Source organism: Mchenga conophoros, linkage group LG16 (genome assembly GCF_057382185.1).
Source record: "Mchenga conophoros isolate Kocher_MC1m ecotype Shallow Benthic linkage group LG16, M_conophoros_male_GT1.1, whole genome shotgun sequence".
Classification (NCBI taxonomy): domain Eukaryota; kingdom Metazoa; phylum Chordata; class Actinopteri; order Cichliformes; family Cichlidae; genus Mchenga; species Mchenga conophoros.
In genome coordinates, this window is record NC_140541.1 from 41,058,390 (window position 1) to 41,081,053 (window position 22,664).

Sequence of the window (22,664 nt, forward strand, 5' to 3'; positions counted from 1 at the left end):
GGGATCGAATGGCCCGTAGCAATGGGCCAGACACCCCATACTCCCGCAACACCTCCCACAGGACACCCTGAGGGACACGGTCGAATGCCTTCTCCAAGTACACAAAACACATGTAGACTGGTTGGGCAAACTCCCATGCACCCTCAAGTATCCTTGAGAGGATAAAGAGCTGGTCCAGTGTTCCGCGACCAGGACGAAAACCGCATTGTTCCTCCTGTATCCGAGGTTCGACTAGCGGACGAACTCTCCTTTCCAGCACCCTGGCATAGACTTTCCCAGGGAGGCTGAGGAGTGTGATCCCCCTGTAGTTGGAACACACCCTCCGGTCTCCCTTCTTAAAGATGGGGACCACCACCCCGTTCTGCCAGTCCAGGGGTACTGCCCCTGATATCCACGCAACATTGTAGAGGCGTGTCAACCAGGACAGCCCTACAACGTCCAGAGCCTTCAGGAACTCGGGGCAGACCTCATCAACACCAGGGGCTCTTCCACCAAGGAGTTGTTTAATATGCCTCAGTGACCTCGCCCCTGGAAATTGGCGGGTCATTCCCCTCATCCCCAGACTCTGCTTCCTCCTTGGAAGACGTGTCAGTGGGATTAAGGAGGTCCTCGAAGTATTCCTTCCACCGCCTGACCATTTTCTCAGTCGACGTCAGCAGCGCTCCGACAGCACTATACACAGTGCAGGTAGAGCACCGCTTTCCCCTCCTGAGATGCCTGACGGTTTGCCAGAATCTCTTCGAGGCTGTCCGAAGGTCTTTTTCCATGGCCTCTCCGAACTCCTCCCACACCCAAGTTTTTGCTTCAGCCACTGCTCGAGCCGCATTCCGCTTGGCCTGTCGATACCTGTCGGCTTCCTCTGGAGTCCCACAGGCTAACCAAGCCCGATAGGACTCCTTCTTCAGCCTGGTGGCTCCCTTCACCTCTGGTGTCCACCATTTGGTTCAGGGATTACCACCACGGCAGGCACCAACCACCTTGCAGCCACAGCTCAATGCAGCAGCTTCGTCAATGGAGACGCTGAACATGGTTGTGAGGAAAAAACTCTTAGGAGGCAAGAAACACAGACTCAAAGATATTGCATGTACATGGGCGATGCCCTGACACGATCCGATCTGTTCTGCACTAACGTGTGCACTAGATGTGTCACAGAGGAATCACGCGGGGCATCAGTACATCCTTTATTTTATACTCAAACAGCTTTCACAACAATAGGTGTGGCATGTATAGAACTCAATAACAACTCCTTAAAAGGAGGGACGTTAGCTTATCTGTTGAAACAGAAAAAAGGCATTTAACGGTCATAGCACATATTCTCTGCACGCAATGTCTCACTTCCCTATTCTGCAGTTGTACAACTCATAAGCTCTTCTTCCTTTAAATGAAGCTACAAAATAAACATGACACAAAACTCAAAATCTCCCAACAATGGTCCATTTGGACTCAATGTCCCCAGTCTCCCTCGGAATGCTGTTGAAGCTCTGCTGGAGGTGTGCGTTGAAGATCTCGCGGACTGGGGCCTCTGCCAGACGTTCCCAGCACACCCTCACTATGCGTTAGGTGCACCGGGTCTGTCCAGCATCCTCCCCCGCCACCTTATCCAACTCACCACCAGGTGGTGATCAGTTGACAGCTCAGCCCCTCTCTTTACCCGAGTGTCCAGAACATATGGTCACAGGTCTGGTGATACGATTACAAAATCGATCATCGACCTGCAGCCTAGAGCGTCCTGGTGCCATGTGCACTTATGGACACTCTTATGTTCGAACAAGGTGTTCGTTATGGCCAAACTGTGATTTGCACAGAAGTCCAATAACAAAACACCACTCAGGTTCAGATCAGGGAGACCGTTCCTCCCAATCACGCCCCTCCAGGTCTCGCTGTCGTTACCCACGTGAGCATTGAAGTCTCCCAGCAGGACAACAGAGTCTCCAGGTGGAGCACCTTCCAGCACCCGTCCCAGGGACTCTAAGAAGGCTGGGTACTCTGAACTGCCACTCGGCGCATAAGCGCAGATGACAGTCAGGACCCGTTCCCCGACCCTAAGGCGCAGGGAACAAAGCCTCTCATCCACCGGGAAAAACCCCCAACATACTGGCAGCAAGCCGAGGGGATATTAGAATACCCACCCCAGCCCGCCGCCTCTCACCAGGGGCAACTCCAGACTGAGACAGAGTCCAGCCCCTCTCCAGGAGACTGGTTCCAGAGCCCAAGCCATGTGTAGAGGTGAGCCCGACTATATCTAGCTGGTACCTCTCAACCTCACGCACTAACTCAGGCTCCTTCCCCACCAGAGAGGTGACATTCCATATCCCCACCCGGCACACAATGCACCCGACCCCTATGGCGCCCACTGCGGGTGGTGGTTCTGCGAGAGGATGGGCCCATGTCTCCTCTTCGGGCTGTGCCTGGCCGGGCCCCATGGACTAAGGCCTGGCCACCAGACGCTCGCCCTCGGGCACCCTCCCCGGGCCTGGCTCCAGGGCGGGGCCCCGGTAACCCTATCGCGGGAAGGGTAAACTGTTCCCTCGATGTTCTCTTCATAAGGGTCTTCTGAATCTCTCTTTGTCTGGTCCCTCACCCAGGACCAATTTGCCATGGGAGACCCTACCAGGTAGCAAAAGCCCCCAGACAACATAGCCCCTGGGATCCCTGGGACACACAAACCCCTCCACCACGATAAGGTAGCGATTCACAGAGAGGCATTTATGCCAATTAAACATAATTGTCCAGGGCTTGTTGTGGTTTTCTTCTGTTTTTCGTTTGTAGTCTTTCGTAGTCCAGTCAGATCGTTGTTGCTTCAGTGATAATGATCAGGCTCTCTGACGTTGCTGAAGTCACTAGAAAGACAGTAAGATGTTCTTGTGAATGTTGCTTTGTCTTTGCCTCTTAGTAACTCTGTGGAAAAAAGACTTGTTTGCACCTGTTACCTACTACTTACCTGTTACTCTGCCACCTGCTCACTCTCTACCTTTCCTATTCCACAATGGAAAGATTCCATCCCAGGTACCTCTCCAATTTTCTGCAGAGTCATGTAACCTTATCGTTGCACCACGATCACCCCCTTTTCCTCCAGCCCAGAAATAAGTATATCAAATTTTTTTTTGCGTAAAACCATGGTCTCAGAGATCAGGTTGCAAATTCTGAGTTGCTGCAGGAACCACAACCTCTGCTGGGCCTTCTTCTGGATAGAGTCTATATGTGGGGACCACTTCAGACTGTGTGGAAAGGTGGGTCCTAGGAATTTGAAGTGATCCACGGTAAGTACTCTATTTAAAGGATAGTTAGGGTGAGTCTGAAGGTTCACTGTCACCTCCACAGTTTGGTCCGGATGGTTCTGACTGCAACAGTGGAACAGCTGGTCCACGTCCTGTCTGTATGCGGACTCATCGTCATTGTGGATCAGACCAGTGATTACCAGTTTGCAAATCATGCAAACAGATCCACAGAAGATGCCATCAACGTAGCTCTCCACTCTGTGCTGAGCCACCTGGAGCAGTGGCAAAGCTACGTCAGAAAGCTCTTTGTGGGGTTTGTCAGAATCTCATCTCTAGTTTGTGGTTCTGTTGGCTTCATCAGGTGATGGCCTTCTGCTCGCTTTGGAACGGTTCACAGCTGAGTGTGAAGCAGTGGGAATGAGAATCAGCACCTCCAAATCTGAGGCCATGGTCCTCAGCCGGAAAAGGGTGGAGGGCCCACTTCAGGTCAGGGACGAGTTCCTGCCCCAAGTTTAAGTATCTCGGGGTCTTGTTTATGAGTGACGAGAGACGTGAGATCGAAAGACAGATTGGTGCTGTGGCTGCAGTGATATGGATGATATACCAGTCTGTTGTGGTGAAGAGAGAGCTGAGTGTAAAAGCGAAGCTCGCAATTTACTGGTCGATCTACGTCCCTCCCCTCCCCTATGGTCATGAGCTGTGGGTAGTGACCGAAAGAACGAGATTGCGGATACAAGCGGCAGAAATGGGCTTCCTCTCAAGGGTGGCTGGCCTCTCCCTTAGAGATAGGGTGAGAAGTTCAGTCTTCCGGAAGGGGCTCAGAGTAGAGCAGCTGCTCCTCCACATTAAGCGAAGCCAGTTGAGGTTGTTCGGGCATCCTGGGCACCTCCGGGCATGTCCCACCAGGAGGAGGCCCCGAGGCAGACCTGGGACACACTAGAGAGATTTTATCTCTCAGCTGCCCTGGGAATGCCTTGGTGTTCCCCAGACAAGTTGGAGGAAGTGGCTGAGGAGAGGGAGGTCTGGGCTTCTCTGATAGGGCTGCGGGCCCTGTGACCTGGCCCCGGATAAGCAGATGGATGGATGGATGCTCTTTGTGGATTACAGCTCAGCTTTCTATACAATCATCCCGGATATCCTCTTCACCAAACTGGTCACTCTTGGCCTTTGACTTTCTCACCAACCGGCCCCAGACTGTAAGACTTGACCCCTATCTCTCCTCCACTCACATGCTGAGCACTGGCTCCCCACAAGGCTGTGTGCTGAGCCCCCTCCTGTATTGTCTCTAAACCTAAGACTGCAGTTCGACCCACAACAACAACATCATCATCAAGTTTGCTGAAGACACCACATTAGTCAGACTTATCTCAAAGGGAGACAAGGCAGCCTACAGAGAGGAAGTCCTGAAGTTGACATCATAGTGTTCAGAGAAAAAACTAGCACTGACCATTATAAAAACCAAAGAGATCATTGTCAACTTCAGGTGGCAAAGCACTGACTTAGGCCCCCGATACATAAACAGTAATGGTTGGAGAGGGTCCACACCTTCCAGTTTCCCAGGAAGCACAAACTGGACTCCAACCTGCTGCTGGTCTTCTACTGCTCGTCCATTGACAGCCTGCTGACATACTGCATCAAAGTAAGGTACGGCAGCTGACCAGATGGGAACAGAGTGAAGTTTCACAGTGTAATCAAGGCAGCACAGAAGATTATTGGCTGCCCTCTCCCCTCCTTGGCAGACAATTGTTTCACCCGCTGCCTCAACAGAGCAACAAACATCATCAAGGGCAGCTGCCACCCAGGTTTTGACCTGTTCGATCTACTTCCCTCAGGGAAGCGCTACAGGTGCATCAGCACAAACACTGACAGACTTAGGAACAGTTCCTTTGCAAAAACCATGAGTACCCTGAACTCACACGTGAACCGATGACACAGTTTCACCCCCCAATTCAAGCCTCTCCTCTATACACAGAATATACAACCACTACCACCACTGTGCAATATTTAATTTATGTCAAATACCCCACTGTAAATATAGACAATTGTTTTTTTCCAGTATTTGGATATTTGATATTTTTTGATATTGACCTGCTCATATGTATACAGTGCCACGGAACTGTGCACCTCACCCCCCTTTCTTCTTTTCCCACATGTCTGCACTGGGTAGGAGATGCTCTGAATCTCTTTGTACATGTTTATAGTGACAATAAAAGACATTCTAGTCAATCAGTTTAGAGGGTCAAGAACAGCAGGGAGAGAACACGCCTATTGGGGAGGCCTTTGCTGGTAGTTTTGGATGTGGTGCTTCTTGGCCTCACTTGCTGCTGAGAAATGAGCTACCAGAACTTCTTTTTTTTTTTTTGCAATTGTACACATTTATTTCTTACTGTTTAACAGGTTTCTCATTTCTTTTTACTTAATACAGTAAAAACAAACACATTATCATGTAGAAAAACTGATTTGCACTGTAAATGTTCAGCTTCAATTTTCAATCCTTCAAACAATGGAAAAGCCATTTAATTGTACAAGTCCATCCATCCATCCATCTTCATCCGCTTTGTCCGGGGCCGGGTCGCGGGGGCAGCAGCCTAAGCAAAGAGGCCCAGACCTCCCTCTCCCCAGCCACCTCCTCCAGCTTATCCGGGGGAATACCAAGGTGTTCCCAGGCCAGCCGAGAGATATAATCTCTCCAGCGTGTCCTGGGTCTGCACCGGGGCCTCCTCCCGGTGGGACATGCCTGGAACACCTCACCCAGGAGGCGCCCAGGGGGCATCCTTGTCAGATGCCCGAACCACCTCAGCTGGCTCCTTTCGATGTGGAGCAGCAGCTGCTCTACTCTGAGCCCCTCCCGGATGGCCGAACTTCTCACCCTATCTCTAAGGGAGAGGCCAGCCACCCTTCGGAGGAAGCTCATTTCTGCCGCTTGTATCCGCGATCTCGTCTTTCGGTCACTACCTAATTGTACAAGTGTTAAGTAAAAACAGACTTTCATGTTTGATTAAACAGAAATTCTAAAAGTGGTCCAGTTGCTAAAACCTCTGACTGTTTCAATAAGTGTTGAAGAAAAAGAGGATAAACTGAGAAAACGACTAAAACTGCTTCACATCCATGTGGTTGTGGATCAGATTTATAAGACAGCATAATATCAAAATAGATTGACACTCTGATAGTGCTGCCACATCTAAAACAGTTTGTCTTTTAATCCTTTTCACATGTGCAGTCTCCACGGTGCCTGTTATTTCCTTGAACGGTAATGAGAAGAAAGAGAGTGAAATTTAAAGCCTTTCTACATATCAGTGTTTTTTTGGTAATTAGGCAGGTGACCATCAAAAATACATTTAGTGCAAAGACATATACAAAATGTAAATCATCTGGGAAATGCAGATAAATGATAAAACTTCATATCCGCTCACATCAATAGACATGTTTTCAGACAACTCCAAATAAAACACAAATTTCAGTAAAAATAAAAAAAAATTTGGACTTATTTTAAAATGGATGTCAAACAATGGGTGTGACACTTAGCTGTGTGTGAAACTATTTTCTGATCGAATAAAACAAAATTTAGTTATTTTTTAAAATAACAACACTATAAAATCTTTTTCGAATTTTGGTCAGTTTGAAACCGTAAATCAGAGGATTCATAATAGGAGGAATGACAAGAAACTCTAATGCTACAAAGTTTTGAAAGGTCCGAGGCAACTCTTTCGAACCCAGTCGCATACTTATAATATCAGTAAGTATTGCCACAACAAAAGTAAATAATGAGATGAGATGTGGTACACATGTTTGCATGAACTTTGCCCTGTTTTCTATAGACTTTACACATGTTTGAATGATATACATATAGGACCAAACTATAAAAACACCATGAAGCAAATAAATAATTATTGTAATATTTGCAAATATGCCATTAACTATAGTTTGTGCTGGAAAACAAGCGAGTTGAACAATAATCCAGTTCACACAGAAGAGTGTGGAAAGATACGGGCTGCATAACTTCAGTCTGGATGTTAGAAAGGCATTCGTAGCCACAATGCAGAAAGTTGTGAACCACAAAAAACATGCAAACCTAATGACTCTTTGCTTTGACATGATAGAGTGGTACTTCAGTGGCTGACATATGGCCACATATCTGTCATATGCCATGAGTGCAAGAATCGACAGTTCGCCGCAGACAAAAGAATAAATCACCTGAGTCTGAATAAGGCAACCGTAATATGAGATGAGATGAACATCAGAGAGGAGATCCCAGAGAAATTTAGGGTAGAAACCTGCTGTTCCATAAAGTGCATTGATGCAAAAGACACAGAGTAGAATATACATTGATTCATGGAGGTTGCTGTCCAAGATGATGATCACAATGAGAGAAACATTGACGAGGCAAATGATGCAGTAACACAACAAACTGAGGAAAAAGAGAACAAACCTGTGACTGATTGTTTCATTGAAACCTGAAAGAAAAAACATTGTTATTACAGAAACATTATTCATTGTGATTGAGAGACCTAAGTGAAGCCAAGTCTCTCACTGTATCTGTTCTCCTCTCTCCTCTATCAGGTACAGATAACAGCAACATGTGAGCTGGGATTTAAAACCAGCCAATCATTGATCTGGAATGAAAGCTCACAGCTTTAGAAAATCACAGGGGATTTAATATGTATCATGTACTAAACACATAATAAAACAAACCTGCAGGTTCTTGAAAAAGAAATATTCAAACGTTTTACACCTTTATTAAAAAAAATGCTTTCTTCATAATACTGTTAGGATTTTTTTACATTTATGCCAATTAAACATAATTGTCCAGGGCTTGTTGTGGTTTTCTTCTGTTTTTCGTTTGTAGTCTTTCGTAGTCCAGTCAGATCATTGTTGCTTCAGTGATAATGATCAGGCTCTCTGACGTTTGCTGAAGTCACTAGTAAGACAGTAAGAAGTTCTTGTGAATGTTGTTTTGTCTTTGCCTCTTAGTAACTCTGTGGAAAAAAGACTTGTTTGCACCTGTTACCTGCTACTTACCTGTTACTCTGCCGCCTGCTCACTCTCTACCTTTCCTATTCCACAATGGAAAGATTCGATCCCAGGTACCTCTCCAATTTTCTGCAGAGTCATGTAACCTTCTCGTTGCACCACGATCACCCCCTTTTCCTCCAGCCCAGAAAAGAGTAAATCAAAAGTTTTTTTGCATAAAACCATGGTCTCAGAGATCAGGTTGTAAATTCTGAGTTGCTGCAGGAACCATAACCTCTGCTGGGCCTTCTTCTGGATAGAGTCTATATGTGGGGACCACTTCAGATCGCGTGGAAAGGTGGGTCCTAGGAATCTGACGTGATCCATGGTAAGTACTCTATTTTTAAGTATAGTTAGGGCGAGTCTGAAGGTTCACTGTCACGTCCACAGTCGGGTCCTGGTGGTTCTGACTGCAACAGTGGAACAGCTGGTCTATACGTTGACTCGTCTTCATTGTGGATCAGACCAGTGATTACCAGTTTGCAAATTATGCGAACAGATCCATAGAAGATGCCATCAATGTAGCTCTCCACTCTGTGCAGAGCCACCTGGAGCAGTGGCAAAGCTACGTCCGAAAGCTCTTTGTGGGTGTTCTCAGAATCTCATCTCTAGTTTGTGGTTCTGTTGGCTTCATCGGGTGATGGCCTTCTGCTTGCTTTGGAACGGTTCACAGCTGAGTTTGAAGCAGTGGGAATGAGAATCAGCACCTCCAAATCTGAGGCCATGGTCCTCAGCCGGAAAAGGGTGGAGGGCCCACTTCAGGTCAGAGACGAGTTCCTGCCCCAAGTGTCACGGCCTGGGGGATCGGCGAGATGCTGATCGGCCTTTTCTGTCTTTTTCTCTCTCTCGTGCTCTCTCTCTCTCCTCCTCTCCATCACCGGGGAAGAACTCATTGTGGGTTCACGCCCTCGGCCCACGCCCACACCCACAGAAAAGAACACATCTGATGCCCATCAAGGTGAACGGCATTTAAGCCAGGAGGTGACTGCTGGTCTTCGCTGGATCTTTGTCTGCCACGCGTCAGTGAAAGTCAAGCTACAGCTCAAGATAAGTCAAGTGTCTTTTGTGAATATCGTTCTCATTCCTGTCTCCTTATCTACAGAGCCCCTGGATTACCTTTCCCGTGTGAATCTGTGTGTCAAGTGTGAAAAGAAGGACTGCTGTCATGTATGTGGAGAGTTGGAGAGCGAGTATAGAATAGAATAGAATAGAATAGAATTCAACTTTATTGTCATTGCACATGCACAGGTACAGGGCAACGAAATGCAGTTTGCATCCATCCAGAAGTGCTTTAGTGATATAGGTATATTACAATATATATTAGCAATAGTATAGATATGTAAGTATATTACAGAAATGGGTCTATTATGGTATGTTATAATGTACACGGTATGAAGTATGTTGTGAATATTCTATAACTAAGTATGTACAGGCTGTAGTGAGTACAAGCTATGAACAGGATATAAATATGAAAAACTATACAGAATATGAAATAAATAACTTTACAGAAATCTGAGATATACAGCTATACAGAAATGGGAACTATGCAAGTTGTAAACAGTTGTAGGATTAAAGATTATTGAATGTACAGAATGATTATTTACACAGAGCTATACAGTAGTGCAGTTAAGATAAGGTGAGGGTGTAGATAGTTTCTACAGAGGCTATATAAAGTGCTAGTGGTTGTGAGTGGTGGTTCACTCCATGTTATTATTGTGTGTTTGAGGGTACAGTTGTCCATTGTGTGTGTGTATGTTCAGTCCATGAGTTTAACGTGGGTCAGATGTCAGGAGGCAGAGTTCAGGAGTCTGACAGCTGTGGGGAAGAAGCTGTTCCGGTACCTGGTGGTCTTAGTCCGGAGGCTCCTGTGGCGCCTCCCAGAGGGCAGGAGGGTGAAGAGTCCATGTGATGGGTGACTGGGGTCTTTGATGATTTTCCCAGCCCTTTTCAGACACCGCTTCCTGTAGATGTCTTTTATGGCAGGAAGTGGTGCTCCGGCGATGCACTGGGCAGTTTTCACGACCCTCTGCAACGCCTTCCGGTCCGAGGCAGAGCAGTTCCCGTACCAGACTGTTATACAGTTGGTCAGGATGCTCTCGATGGTGCAACGATAGAAGTTCACCAGGATGTCTGAGGACAGGTGGTTCTTCCTCAGAGTCCTCAAGAAGAAGAGGCGCTGGTGAGCCTTCTTGACCAGCTTGGAGCAGTTGGTCGTCCAGGTGAGATCCTCGGAGATGTGGACTCCCAGGAACTTGAAGCTGCTCACACGCTCCACAGCCGTCCCCTTAATGTGGATGGGTGGATGTGGGTCAGCATTCCTCCTGTAGTCCACGATGAGCTCCTTGGTCTTCTCGGTGTTAAGCAGCAGGTTGTTTGTGTCGCACCACTCAGCCAGACGATCCACCTCCTCCCTGTAGGCGGCCTCATCGTTGTCACTGATGAGGCCAATCACCGTGGTGTCATCTGCAAACTTAATGATGGTGTTGGAACCATCAGCAGGTCTGCAGTCGTGGGTGAAGAGGGAGTAGAGGAAAGGGCTCATCACACAGCCTTGTGGTACACCGGTGTTCATTGTGATGGTAGATGAGCAGTGGTTATCCAGCCGGACATGTTGGGGGCGGTTGGTCAGGAAGTCCAGTAACCATTTGCAGATGAGGGAACTGATGCCCATGTCTGTCAGTTTCCTGATGAGTTGTGAGGGGTGGATTGTATTGAATGCTGAACTGAAGTCTATAAACAGCATTCTGGCGTAGGTGTTGTTGTTGTCCAGGTGTGAGAGGACAGAGTGCAGTGCGATGGAGACTGCATCCTCTGTGCTCCTGTTCTGGCGCTATGCGAATTGATGGGGGTCCAGGGTGGGGGGGAGACAGGATTTGAAGTGTGCTAGGACCAGCTGCTCTAAGCACTTAGTGATGATGGGGGTGAGTGCTACTGGGCGGTAGTCATTGAGGCAAGATGGGTTGGAGTTTTTGGGTATCGGGACGATGGAGGTGGATTTGAAGCAGGCCGGTACCACAGCGTGGGCCAAGGACAGATTGAATATGTCTGTGAGCACTCCTGCAAGCTCCCCAGAACACGCTCTGAGAACACGCCCGGGGATGCCATCAGGACCTGCAGCCTTGTGGACATTGATCCTGCTCAGCACCGCTCCTACATCGGTGGGGGAGAGAGTCAGAGGTTGGTGGTCTGGCGTCATGTCTGCTTTGGTTGTGGTTGTGGGGTTCCCTCGCTCAAAACGAGCATAAAAGTTGTTGAGCTCGTTGAGGAAGGAGACATCAGAGGATGCGGGGGAGGGTTTGGTGGTCCTGTAGTCTGTAATGGTCTGGAGTCCTTGCCACATTCGTCGGGGGTTGGAGTTGGAGAAGTGTTCTTCTACCTTCTTTTTGTAATGGTGTTTGGCTTTTTTGATGCCCTTCTTTAGATTAGCCCTGGCTGTGCTGTAGGCGTGTGCATCTCCTGACCTAAAGGCAGTGTTGCGGGCCTTCAGGAGGAGACGAACATCCCGGTTCATCCAAGGCTTCTGGTTGGGGTACATGGTGATCCGTTTCTGGGTGGTGACACTGTCTGTGGTTTCGGAGATGTAATCCAGTACAGATGAGGCGTACTGGTCCAGGTCTGTGTGGGTGAACATATTCCAGTCTGTGTTTTTAAATCTGTCCTGGAGCACTGCCTCTGTCCCCTCTGGCCACACTTTAATTGTCCTCACAGCAGGTTTCACACGTTGGATGAGTAGTGAATACCTAGGTGTAAGGAACAGGGAGAGATGGTCCGATTGTCCAATGTGGGGGAGGGGTGTGGCTTTGTAGGCTCCAGCCAGGTTGGAATACACATGGTCTAAAGCAGGGGTGCTCAATACGTCGATCGCGATCGACCAGTCGATCGCAAAGGTAGTATTGGTAGATTGCATGGCATTAAAAAAATAGATGCCAGCCTATCATCCATCCCGTCACTTGATTGATACAGGGAAGCCAGTCAGATGACATCAGATTTTTTCTGACGCTTAGGTCGCTGCGCATGCGCAAACAGCGGCGCGAAGTGTAGTAAAACTGACAAGCTAGTCAGCGAGTTAACTCCAATTTTTAGCTCTCGGTTTTTTCTCTTAAACCTGGCCGTCAGCAGCTACTGTCCGGACTATGCATCCCTGGCTGATTCAATTCAGTGCAAGTCATCAGAGTAAACTCAGGTAATGACAAAAAATTTACATAGTTAATTGTGTTGTGAAATATTGGATATTGCGGTAGATATAAAGAATCCTCAATATATTTATAAATAAGTATATGTTTTGGATTTTTGTAGTGGGTAGATCATTTTGACTTGGTCATTTTATAAGTAGCTCACATGCGGAAAAAGTGTGAGCACCCCTGGTCTAAAGTCTTGTCTCCTCTGGTGTGGCAGGAGACATGTTGGTGGAATCTGGGGAGGACTGACTTTAAGTTGGTGTGGTTGAAGTCGCCAGCAACAATAAAAGCAGCCTCGGGGTGTTTATTCTGGTGTTTGTTAATGGCTGCAGAAAGTTCTTTCATGGCCAACCTAGCATTAGCGTCGGGGGGGATATACACGGCAGTGAGTATGATCGAAGTGAGCTCTCTGGGGAGATAATACGGTCCGCATTTGACCATTAAAAACTCCGCATTAGGTGAGCAGTGACTCTCAGTAGTAGTGGAGTTCATGCACCAAGCATTGTTAATATAAATGCACAAACCTCCACCTCTGGTCTTGCCGGAGTCATCTGCTAGCCTGTCGGCTCGGTGTGTGTGGCGTCCTGCTAACTCAATAGCATTGTCCGGGCAGCTGTTGTTCAACCATGTTTCGGTGAAAAACATGACATTTGAGTCCATAATCCGTCTGTTGTTAGTGATGGAGAGCCGTATCTCATCCATTTTGTTTGCCAGAGAACGGACATTGGCGAGGAAAATACTGGGTAAAGGCAGCCGGTGTGGTGTTAGCTTTAGCTCAGCCCGTAGCCCTCCGCGCCTACCTCGCCTTTGTTTACGATCGCACAGCAATTCTGGACGAATAATCCGGTTAAAAGTAGATAAAAAACCGCTAAATAGCAGATTCTGGAGAGACACTGAGCCTCGCGTTGTTCACGCGCCGCCATCTTGAGTGATTTCCCCCTTGGATTTCCCTTGTGTTCAGCTGATTCAGGAGTCCCGCGTTTGAGTCCCCTGCATTGAACCTTAATATAACGATCCAGCCAGAATATGGACTCAGCGGACTCTGCCGCCCAGCAGCGCGTCCTCCCGGCCGAGGAGGTTTTGGAACGCCACGAACAAATGCTGCAGCTCATCAATCAGCAGTTGGCCACTCTAATGCAGGCCCTTGCTCAGCGCGTACCCCTGGTAAGCCCAGCAGCCTCTCCTCCCTCTGTCTCCTCACAGTTACCGGCTTCTGAGCCTCCAGCACCCGGGCCTTTGGCTTCGCCTCATCCCACTCGCTTGGAGCCCCCGGCGCGAGCTTTGCCAACACCGGAAACCTTTGCGGGTGAGTTTCACAAGTGTGCCGGTTTTCTGACCCAAATAACAATGCAGTTTAGACAGTTGCGGAGGACATATGAAACTGACGAGGCTAAGATTGCCTTTTTTGTCCAGCTCTTACGCAGACCGTGTCACGGACCCGGTTCCGGGGACTCGGGGTTCGTGAACAGTGTGAACCATTATTGTTATTGTTATTATTATTGTTATTAGTGTATTGGATGTATGTTTGCTGCACTGTGCTCTTGTGTTCCATGCTGGTGTGGGTGTGTGGGTGTCTGCGGGTGTGACTGAAGAATGAAGGACAGCCACCTGCAGGCCTGATGGGCGTGGCCCTGCCGGCTGCCGGTCACGCCTAGGTTCTCACACACCTGCTTCTGATTGGGCTCGTCGGGGGAGCTACTTAACAGAGCGATGGAGCTTCCTCCAGCGCAGGATCGTTGAGTTAGACTCCATGTCAGTGTTGATAGTGCTGGTCAGTGTATGCCTGCTGGAGTTGGTGCCATAATGGCTGTGTCTGTCGTTTTTTCTCAGGAGGACAGCGGAACACAGGACTGCAAGACACACGGGGTGTGCGAAGGCACAGGGCAGAGAGCACGAGATACCAGCACTTAGGGGAAGACACGTCACGGGAGTCGAGGGAGCACTTTGGAGATTTATTGTATGGTGTACATTTACCTCACTGTAAATAAACCCACTGCTCATTCCACTAAGTCCAGCGTTTGGGTCCTTTCTCCAACATCCCCCCACGGTCTGCCACCAAGACCGTGACAGACCGGCTTTAAACTGGGCTCAAGCTGTTTTGAGAACTGACGCCAGCATCTCGTACAAGGATTTTCTTGCTAAATTTAAATGTGTGATTGAGAGAGGTACTGGCGCTGATGCAGCATCTCACCATTTACTAAATCTTAAGCAGGGAAGACGAAGTATGGCGGAATACTTCATTTTGTTCTGGACGTTGGCCGAAGAGACCGGGTGGGGGCAGCCAGCATTGATAAGTACTTTGTTGAACAACGTGTGTGATGAGTTAAAGGGCAAACTAGTGATAAGAGAGTTATCTAAAACTTTGTCTGATGTGATAACGTTGTGTGTAAAGGTGGACGGGCATTTACGTGTGCGCCGCAGAACTGAGGACTACGTTTCCCAGATGTCTCTGGGACACAGCGAAGCAGCATCGGGCGGAAGCGCTACGAGTGGCGGAAGAGATTCGGAGTCGCACAACATGGAGGAGGGTGAGCAACCTATGCAGCTGGGTCGCTCTCGCCTTTCACTCGAGGAAAGGCACCGTCGGTGGAGGGCCGGTGAGTGTTTCTATTGCGGCCGTAAGGGTCATGTTGCCAATGTTTGCCCGTCTCTGCCAAAAGGCCGCAGTAGAGAGGAGAATTCAGGTGGGCGAGGTCTCTAGTTCACAATCTCCTCCACGGCTCATGCTAGCAGCTAAATTAACGGTGCAGCTTCAGGTCCACCCTCTTAAGGCTCTAATCGATTCAGGGGCGGAACAGAACTTTATTGATGCTTCGCTGGCCCGACGATTAAATCTGAACTCCGAGCCTCTGCCACAGTCACTCCAAGTCACCGCCCTCAGTGGCCAGCGGCTTCCTAACATCACTCATATCACTGAGCCCGTTTTACTGACTCTCTCTGGCAATCATTCCCAGACTATACAGCTGTATGTGTTTCAAGCTCCGCTCATGCCACTAGTTCTGGGTTACCGTTGGTTGCATCAACATAACCCTGTTATCGATTGGAAAAAGGAGAGCATTGTGGGGTGGGGGGGGAGGATTGTCACATGTCCTGTCTTAAAGCTGCCACCCCCTCTTCCGAACCGCTAACCAATTCTTTTCTCTCCAAGCCGCCGGACCTCTCCTCCGTGCCACCCGTCTACCATGATCTCAAACAAGTGTTTTGCAAGGATAGAGCACGCTCGCTTCCTCCGCATTAGCCGTATGACTGCGGCATTGATCTTCTTCCAGGTGCACCTCTCCCTACCAGCCGCCTATACAGTCTGTCTCAGCCCGAACGTGAAAGTATAGAAAAATACATCAACGAATCACTCACCGCAGGTCTCATTCGCCCCTCGTCATCTTCTGTGGCCGCCGGCTTCTTCTTTGTTGCCAAGAAAGACAAGAGCTTCCGACCTTGTATTGATTATCAGGGCCTTAACAACATCTCAGTGAAGAATAAATATCCACTCACTCTTTTAAATTCTGCCTTTGAGCTCCTTCAGGGGGCCACCATCTTCACTAAGCTGGACCCGCACAACACCTACTATTTGGTAAGAATAAGGGAGGGGGGTGAATGGAAAGCAGCCTTCAACACTCACCTTGGTCATTTTGAATATCTTGTCATGCCGTTTGGTCTCACCAATGCCCCAGCTGTTTTTCAGGCCCTGGTAAACGACGACTTCATTAACCACTTCCTTTTCGTTTATCTGGATGACATCCTCATTTTCTCTCATTCTGTCTCTGAACACGAATGCCATGTCAGGCAGGTCCTCCAACACCTCCTGGAAAACCGTCTCTTCGTGAAGGGGGAAAAATGTGAGTTTTATACTTCCACAGTCTCTTTCCTGGGCTATGTCATTGAACAAGGTAACCTGAGAGCGGACCCCTCCAAAGTTCAGGCTGTGTTAAACTGGCCCACTCCATCCCATCGCAAGCAGCTTCAGAGTTTCTTGGGTTTCGCTAACTTTTATCGCGGTTTCATCCGCAACTATAGCCAGCTCGCTCTACCCCTGACTCGTCTCACCTCACCCAAGGTCCCCTTCCGCTGGGATGAACCGGCTCGCCAGGCTTTCTCTTGCCTGAAGGAGCGCTTTGCCTCTGCACCCATCCTCATCCAACCTGATCTCAGTCAACCCTTCGTTGATGGAGGTGGATGCCTCGGACGCAGGAGTGGGGGCGGTGCTCTCCCAGCGACAAGGCGGTAAGCTTCATCCTTGTGCTTACTTCTGATACTTATGATGTGGGGAACTGAGAGCTATTGGCCATCAAGCTGGCCTTAGAAGAGTGGCATCACTGGTTGGAGGGAGCTGCCCGTTCGTGGTTTGGACGGACCACAAAAACTTGGAATACATCCGGTCCGCAAAACGACTCAACACCAGGCAAGCTAGGTGGCCTCTGTTTCTCACCAGATTCCAATTCACAATCACCTACAGACCCGGCTCTCGTAATGTCAAACCCGATTCCCTCTCACGCCAATTTCCCACCTCCGAAGACGCTGCTCAGGACGCCCCCATTCTTCCTTCCACGTGTGTTGTCGGGGCAAAAACCTGGGAGATTGAGTCAGCTATTCGAGAGGCCCAACGAACGGAACCGGACCCTGTACGGGTATGGGTCCCCCGGGCCTACTCTTTGTTCCCTCTACTGTCAGATCACGAGTTTTGCATTGGGCTCACACGGCCAAGTTCACCTGCCACCCTGGGGTCCACCGCACCATTACCTTCCTCCAACGCTTCGCCTGGTGGCCGTCTTCAGCTAAGGACGTCCGCGAATACATTGCTGCCCCTCCTACATGCGCTCAAAACAAGAGCGTCAATCAGCCATCTTCCGGCCTTCTCCAACCTCTACCGACCCCTGGCCGCCCGTGGTCACACATTGCAATGGACTTCATCACGGGCCTCCCTTCCTCATCAGGTAACTCAGTCATCCTTACTGTCATTGATCGTTTTTCGAAAGCTGCTCACTTTGTCCCCCTCCCCAAGCTCCCCAGTGCTTTAGAAATAGCTCGACTCCTGATTAACCATGTCTTTCGCCTTCACGGAATCCCCACGGACATCGTCTCTGATAGGGGGCCGCAGTTCACATCACGGGTCTGGAAAGCATTCTGCAACGCCCTCGGAGTGCAGGTCAGTCTCTCCTCTGGTTTCCACCCTCAGACTAATGGCCAGAAAGAACGGGCCAATCAGGAACTCGAGGCGGGCCTCCGGTGCTTGGCATCCACCAATCAGACAACTTGGAGTGAGCAACTCCCATGGGTTGAGTATGCCCACAATAGTGTAACAGGTATTACAATTAAATAATATGAGATACGCATTAAAATATTGTCTCGACAACTTTGGACTAGTATCAGAAAGTTCTAGGTAAGACTATGGAGCCTTGAAAGGATCAGCAGAGAAGGCACCACACAATGATAGATAAGATGTGATTTGAATAGAAACTGTATTGAAAGTTGTAAAGTTTACTGTCAGGGGTACACATTTGTTCTATCACAAGTAAGAGAAATAAGACACTACAGACCAACTCAGAGAGTTTTAAGAACGTGCGCACGGGTGAATGTCCCTGAGAAGACACACACACCGATTGCAGGCTTGCTTGCTTTATTTATAGGGCAAAGCAGGTTACATAGTACTTCCTCTTCTCTGAGAAGTTGGAGAGAGGTTAGACGTTAGCTCAGTGCTTATCTGACTTCACACCCACGCACTCTGAAATAACGAATACAGAAATATATCATGCTTATCTGACATCTCACACACTGAAGTAAGGAATACATCATTGTTCTCTTTAACAATAAGCTTGGTTATGTTGAAATATATGAACACTTGAATATAAGGCACACTTGATTATATTGTATTATGTAAAAAATCTTCTTACATTTACAAACCCTGCCTGTCTTCCTACAGTGCACAAACGCACATTAAAGGGCTCAAAAATAAAATCAAAACCAAACATCCTCTTTAAGGAAATTCTCCAAAGAGTTTTAATTAAAGAGCTTCCTCTAAATTAGAGATCCCTGTCTGTGTGTGGTGTGTGTGTGTTTCTGTCCACTGGTTCTAACACTACCCGTGTCAAGGGTCGCTGTGTGGCAGGCAGGATGAGGACCCAAATGCAAAAACTCATAGACACGGGGATGAACTCGAGAAACACAGCTTTAATGCTGGCACGGCAGAATACAGGAAATACAGAACTAACTGGGAAAAAGTAAACTAACACTCGCAGGAAGACACAGGAAGATCCACACAACATGAGGGAGAACGCGACACAGAACTGAGGGAGACGCAGACATAAATACACAGAGGGTTAACGAGGGAAGTGGGAGCACACGGGGAACACAGGTGACACTGATAATAATCACGGGACATGGCAGGAGTGAACACAACACTGACGGGAGAGGTGAAACAGGAAGTACAGAGGTTCAGACAGGAGGAGAGAGAGCACGAGTAGAACACCAACATAACGGGCAGGGGAGACACGGAATAAACACGAAAGGGGACGAGGGCTCATGAATACACAGAGGGGCACACAGGGGGTAAAAGCCATGAAGGGAAAGCACTCAGGGAACAACACAACAGGGCAACTCAGGAAACAGAGCCTAAACAGGGAACTGAATACAAAGACACATGAGAACTAAGAATACTGGGCCAACATGGCCCAGGATCATGACAACCCGGGTAGATTTTTAAAGTGTTAGTCTTATCTGTGTCAAGGAATGTAGTTATAGTCCTGAGGTTCGCTGAAGATGGATCCCACGGCTGGCCACACCGTACTCTGGTCCGTCTACAGTCACTCTCTTGGGATTGGCTCGCCACTGAACCCACAGGGTTCAGATCTCGAATGATCCAGTCCTGGTCAAAAACCAATCTATGCACACAGTTCAGAGTGCATACATTACTATTTTATCTATGCTTCTTCCATCACTCATCTTTCAGTCAAGTATTGCTCAAGTATAACAAATTATTTTAGTTATACAATGTCTCAACCATCATGAAATGTATAAAGCCTTTTTAAAATCTAAAACTTAAAATTGTCCGTAGCCTACTGTTGTTACCACTGTCCTGTTTGAAATGGATACTAACTAGCTAACTGACTGAATGCCCATTAACCTTATAACTCCTGTTGTGTGTGTGTGTTTGTGTGTTTGTGTACAGAGAGACAGCCAGGTTCATAATGGATATAAGGAAGTTTTTTCAAAAAAAGGAGCCACGTTCAGGTAAAAGTGTAAGATCAAATGATCCGTCAATCAAGAATAATGTTGGATCAGTGTTTCAATGTTTATATCTTTTATTAGATGTTCATGTGGTTTGGTTATTTGCCTTTTGGTTGAAAGTACACATACAATCTGGAAGTTGTGTTCTCCCTATAATAAAGCTGCTATACAGAATCTGCTAAACAAACTGGGTTGAAACATTTTTGACCCTCTTTAACAACATTCCAACATAACATTGTAATTGATTGGGGAGATTAAAATTAATGATATATTTTTATGTGGTTCAGCCACAACTCTACTGAAACCTCAGCCAGTAATAGGTAGGCCAACTTTTGGACCGTCCAGTTGTCTGTATGACTGCCGCAGTATGTACATCACATTTGCACACTATCAGAAACTGCCAAAGAGCCCTGGTGGAGTGAGGAGCTGTAAAGAGAAGCAGATGCTCTGTTTATATTCTAAAACTGTTTTAAGCTAGCTTGTTTCAAAGATTCTGTACAGCAGCTTTAAATGTTTTCCAAAAGCACACACACACTTAACTTATCAGTGTTTCTCAAACTTTTTACAGTGTGTACCACCTGATAAAAATGTCAAGCTCTCCTAAGTACCACTATGAAAGCACGAAACTCATAAATCTTACAACACAAAATTAGTATTATTAAATTAGTAAAATTAGCGTCTGCAATAAAGATTTTTTTTCATACATTGTATAAATTCTACCACAGGAAAAGTTGCCTCCATTTTTATAGTTTTTATTAATATTTGTAATAATTTATTTGCAATAATTCTGTTTTGGGAGTGTTTTTTATGTATCTGTATTATATTATACATACACATTAAAAGTGAATCTCTGTCCAAAAAATGCACTCAGTTTACTTTTTACTCACTATGAGCATCATTCATAATTCTCCCCCAGTAATTAAGGTTAGGATATGTATTTTTTCTATTCCAATCCATTCTTCTTTTGCAGCATTTAAATAAGCTTGATCAGATTTCATGGTTTTGTTACAGACTTTTCAAAAAAGTGTTTTGCTTTTCTTTCACAAATGTGGGATTAAATTGTGTTAAAATGTACAAAACAGTCATGTCATGTTTTGTGACGAGGACCCAGGCACAGAGAGACTTGATGAATTTAAGAATCTTATATTAATAAAGAAATTTGCAGACTTGCACAGAGATGGTAAAATTATGATGACTGATAACGGAGATGAAGACAACAGACGATGAGGACAGGGAGGAACGGGGGTTTAAATGCACCAAAGTGACAGTCAGAGAGAACTCGGGACAACATTTAAGGATGCAGGGACTGACAGAGACAGGTTTATCTTGCCTGGCTGGGCAGCTCTCTGGGTGCTCAGCACCCCCAAATCTCTGATCCTAGAATCGCCCCTGAGTTACATCACACAAGGTTGTAGCACAACAGAAAATATACCTTATATTTACCCTTTTAAGAATAAATAAACTTGTAAGATTAACTCTCCCATATTTATCCCTCGCTTTTAACTGTTCTTCTTTTTAAGATATTTCAACTTGAATTATTTCTCAGAAAAATATATCAACTTCTTAAAACATTAATACTTCAACAGAGTAATGAGATCCCTCACATTTTATAATCACATTTTATGAACTTTTTGCACCTTTATCAAATGAATTAACTTCTAAGTCAACAAAACTGAAAGGGTGCATTTTAGCACTACATGACAATATTACTGCTTCTCCAATGTTTTGGAACACCTCTCTTTCCGGCCGTCGAAGGTGAGCACTTTGTCCCCTCTTTCCAGCAGCATCTACGGAGGTGTCGATGTGCCTGGAGAGCCACCAGGGCCGCCCTTCTTTGCACAGCTGATCGCAATAAGCGCCTGGTGGACCGTCACCGGACCCCCGCACCTGCCTACACCCCGGGACAAAAGGTTTGGCTGTGGACCTGATTTGTTCCGCTCCGAGCTGAGTTAAAGAAACTGTCTCCCACCTTCATTGGTCCGTTTGTTATAGACTCTCTGGTTAACCCGGTTTCTGTCCATCCCCGAAATATGAGGATCCATAACGTGTTTCATGTGTCTCAAGTAAAACCCTGCCTGTCCAGTCCTTTGTTACACCAAGTTTAAGTATCTCGGAGTCTTGTTCATGAGTGACGGGAGTGGGAGATCGACAGATGGATTGGTGCTGCGGCTGCAGTGATATGGATGCTATACCAGTCTGTTGTGGTGAAGAGAGAGCTGAGTGTAAAAGCGAAGCTCTCAATTTACTGGTCGATCTACGTCCTTCCCCTCCCCAATGGTCACGAGCTGTGGGTAGTGACCGAAAGAACGAGATTGCGGATACAAGCGGCAGAAATGTGCTTCCTCCGAAGGGTGGCTTGCCTCTCCCTTAGAGATAGGGTGAGAAGTTCAGTCTTCCGGGAGGGGCTCAGAGTAGAGCTGCTGCTCCTCCACATTGAATGGAGCCAGCTGAGAGATTTTATCTCTCAGCTGGCTTGGGAACTCCTTGGTGTTCCCCCAGACAAGTTGGAGGAGGTGGCTGAGGAGAGGGAGGTCTGGGCTCCTCTGCTAGGGCTGCGGCCCCTGTGACCCAGCCCCGGATAAGCAGATGGATGGATGCTCTTTGTGGATTACAGCTCAGCTTTCTATACAATCATCCCGGATATCCTCTTCACCAAACTGGTCACTCTTGGCCTTTGACTTTCTCACCAACCGGCCCCAGACTGTAAGACTTGGCCCCATCTCTCCTTCACTCGCATGCTGAGCACTGGCTCCCCACAAGGCTGTGTGCTGAGCCCCCTCCTGTATTGTCTCTAAACTTAAGACTGCAGTTCAACCCACAACAACAACATCATGATCAAGTTTGCTGAAGACACCACATTAGTCAGACTTATCTCAAAGGGAGACGAGTCAGACTACAGAGAGGAAGACCTGAAGTTAAATGGTAAATGGACTGGTTCTTATATAGCGCTTTTCTACTCATCTGAGCACTCAAAGCGCTTTACACAACTTTTGCATTCACCCATTCGCACAAGCACATTTTTCTAAGTGCTTTTATA

General features: G+C 47.3%; 1 protein-coding gene and 1 pseudogene across 1 annotated transcript in view; one reads left to right on the forward strand and one right to left on the reverse strand.

Annotated features, from left to right (window-relative positions):
• LOC146557389 (tRNA N6-adenosine threonylcarbamoyltransferase, mitochondrial-like) overlaps positions 1 to 4,274 on the forward strand; it is a 7,273-nt gene extending 2,999 nt beyond the window's left edge. Inside the window, exons 6-7 of the mRNA XM_085250569.1 lie at positions 3,322 to 3,511; positions 4,125 to 4,274. Of these exons, the coding sequence (XP_085106695.1) occupies positions 3,322 to 3,511; positions 4,125 to 4,274 (340 nt within the window). The remainder of the gene's footprint in view (positions 1 to 3,321; positions 3,512 to 4,124) is intronic.
• A 2,465-nt stretch (positions 4,275 to 6,739) lies between these two features.
• LOC146557390 (olfactory receptor 2K2-like) lies at positions 6,740 to 7,730 on the reverse strand (annotated as a pseudogene).
• Between the last annotated feature and the right edge of the window lie 14,934 nt (positions 7,731 to 22,664).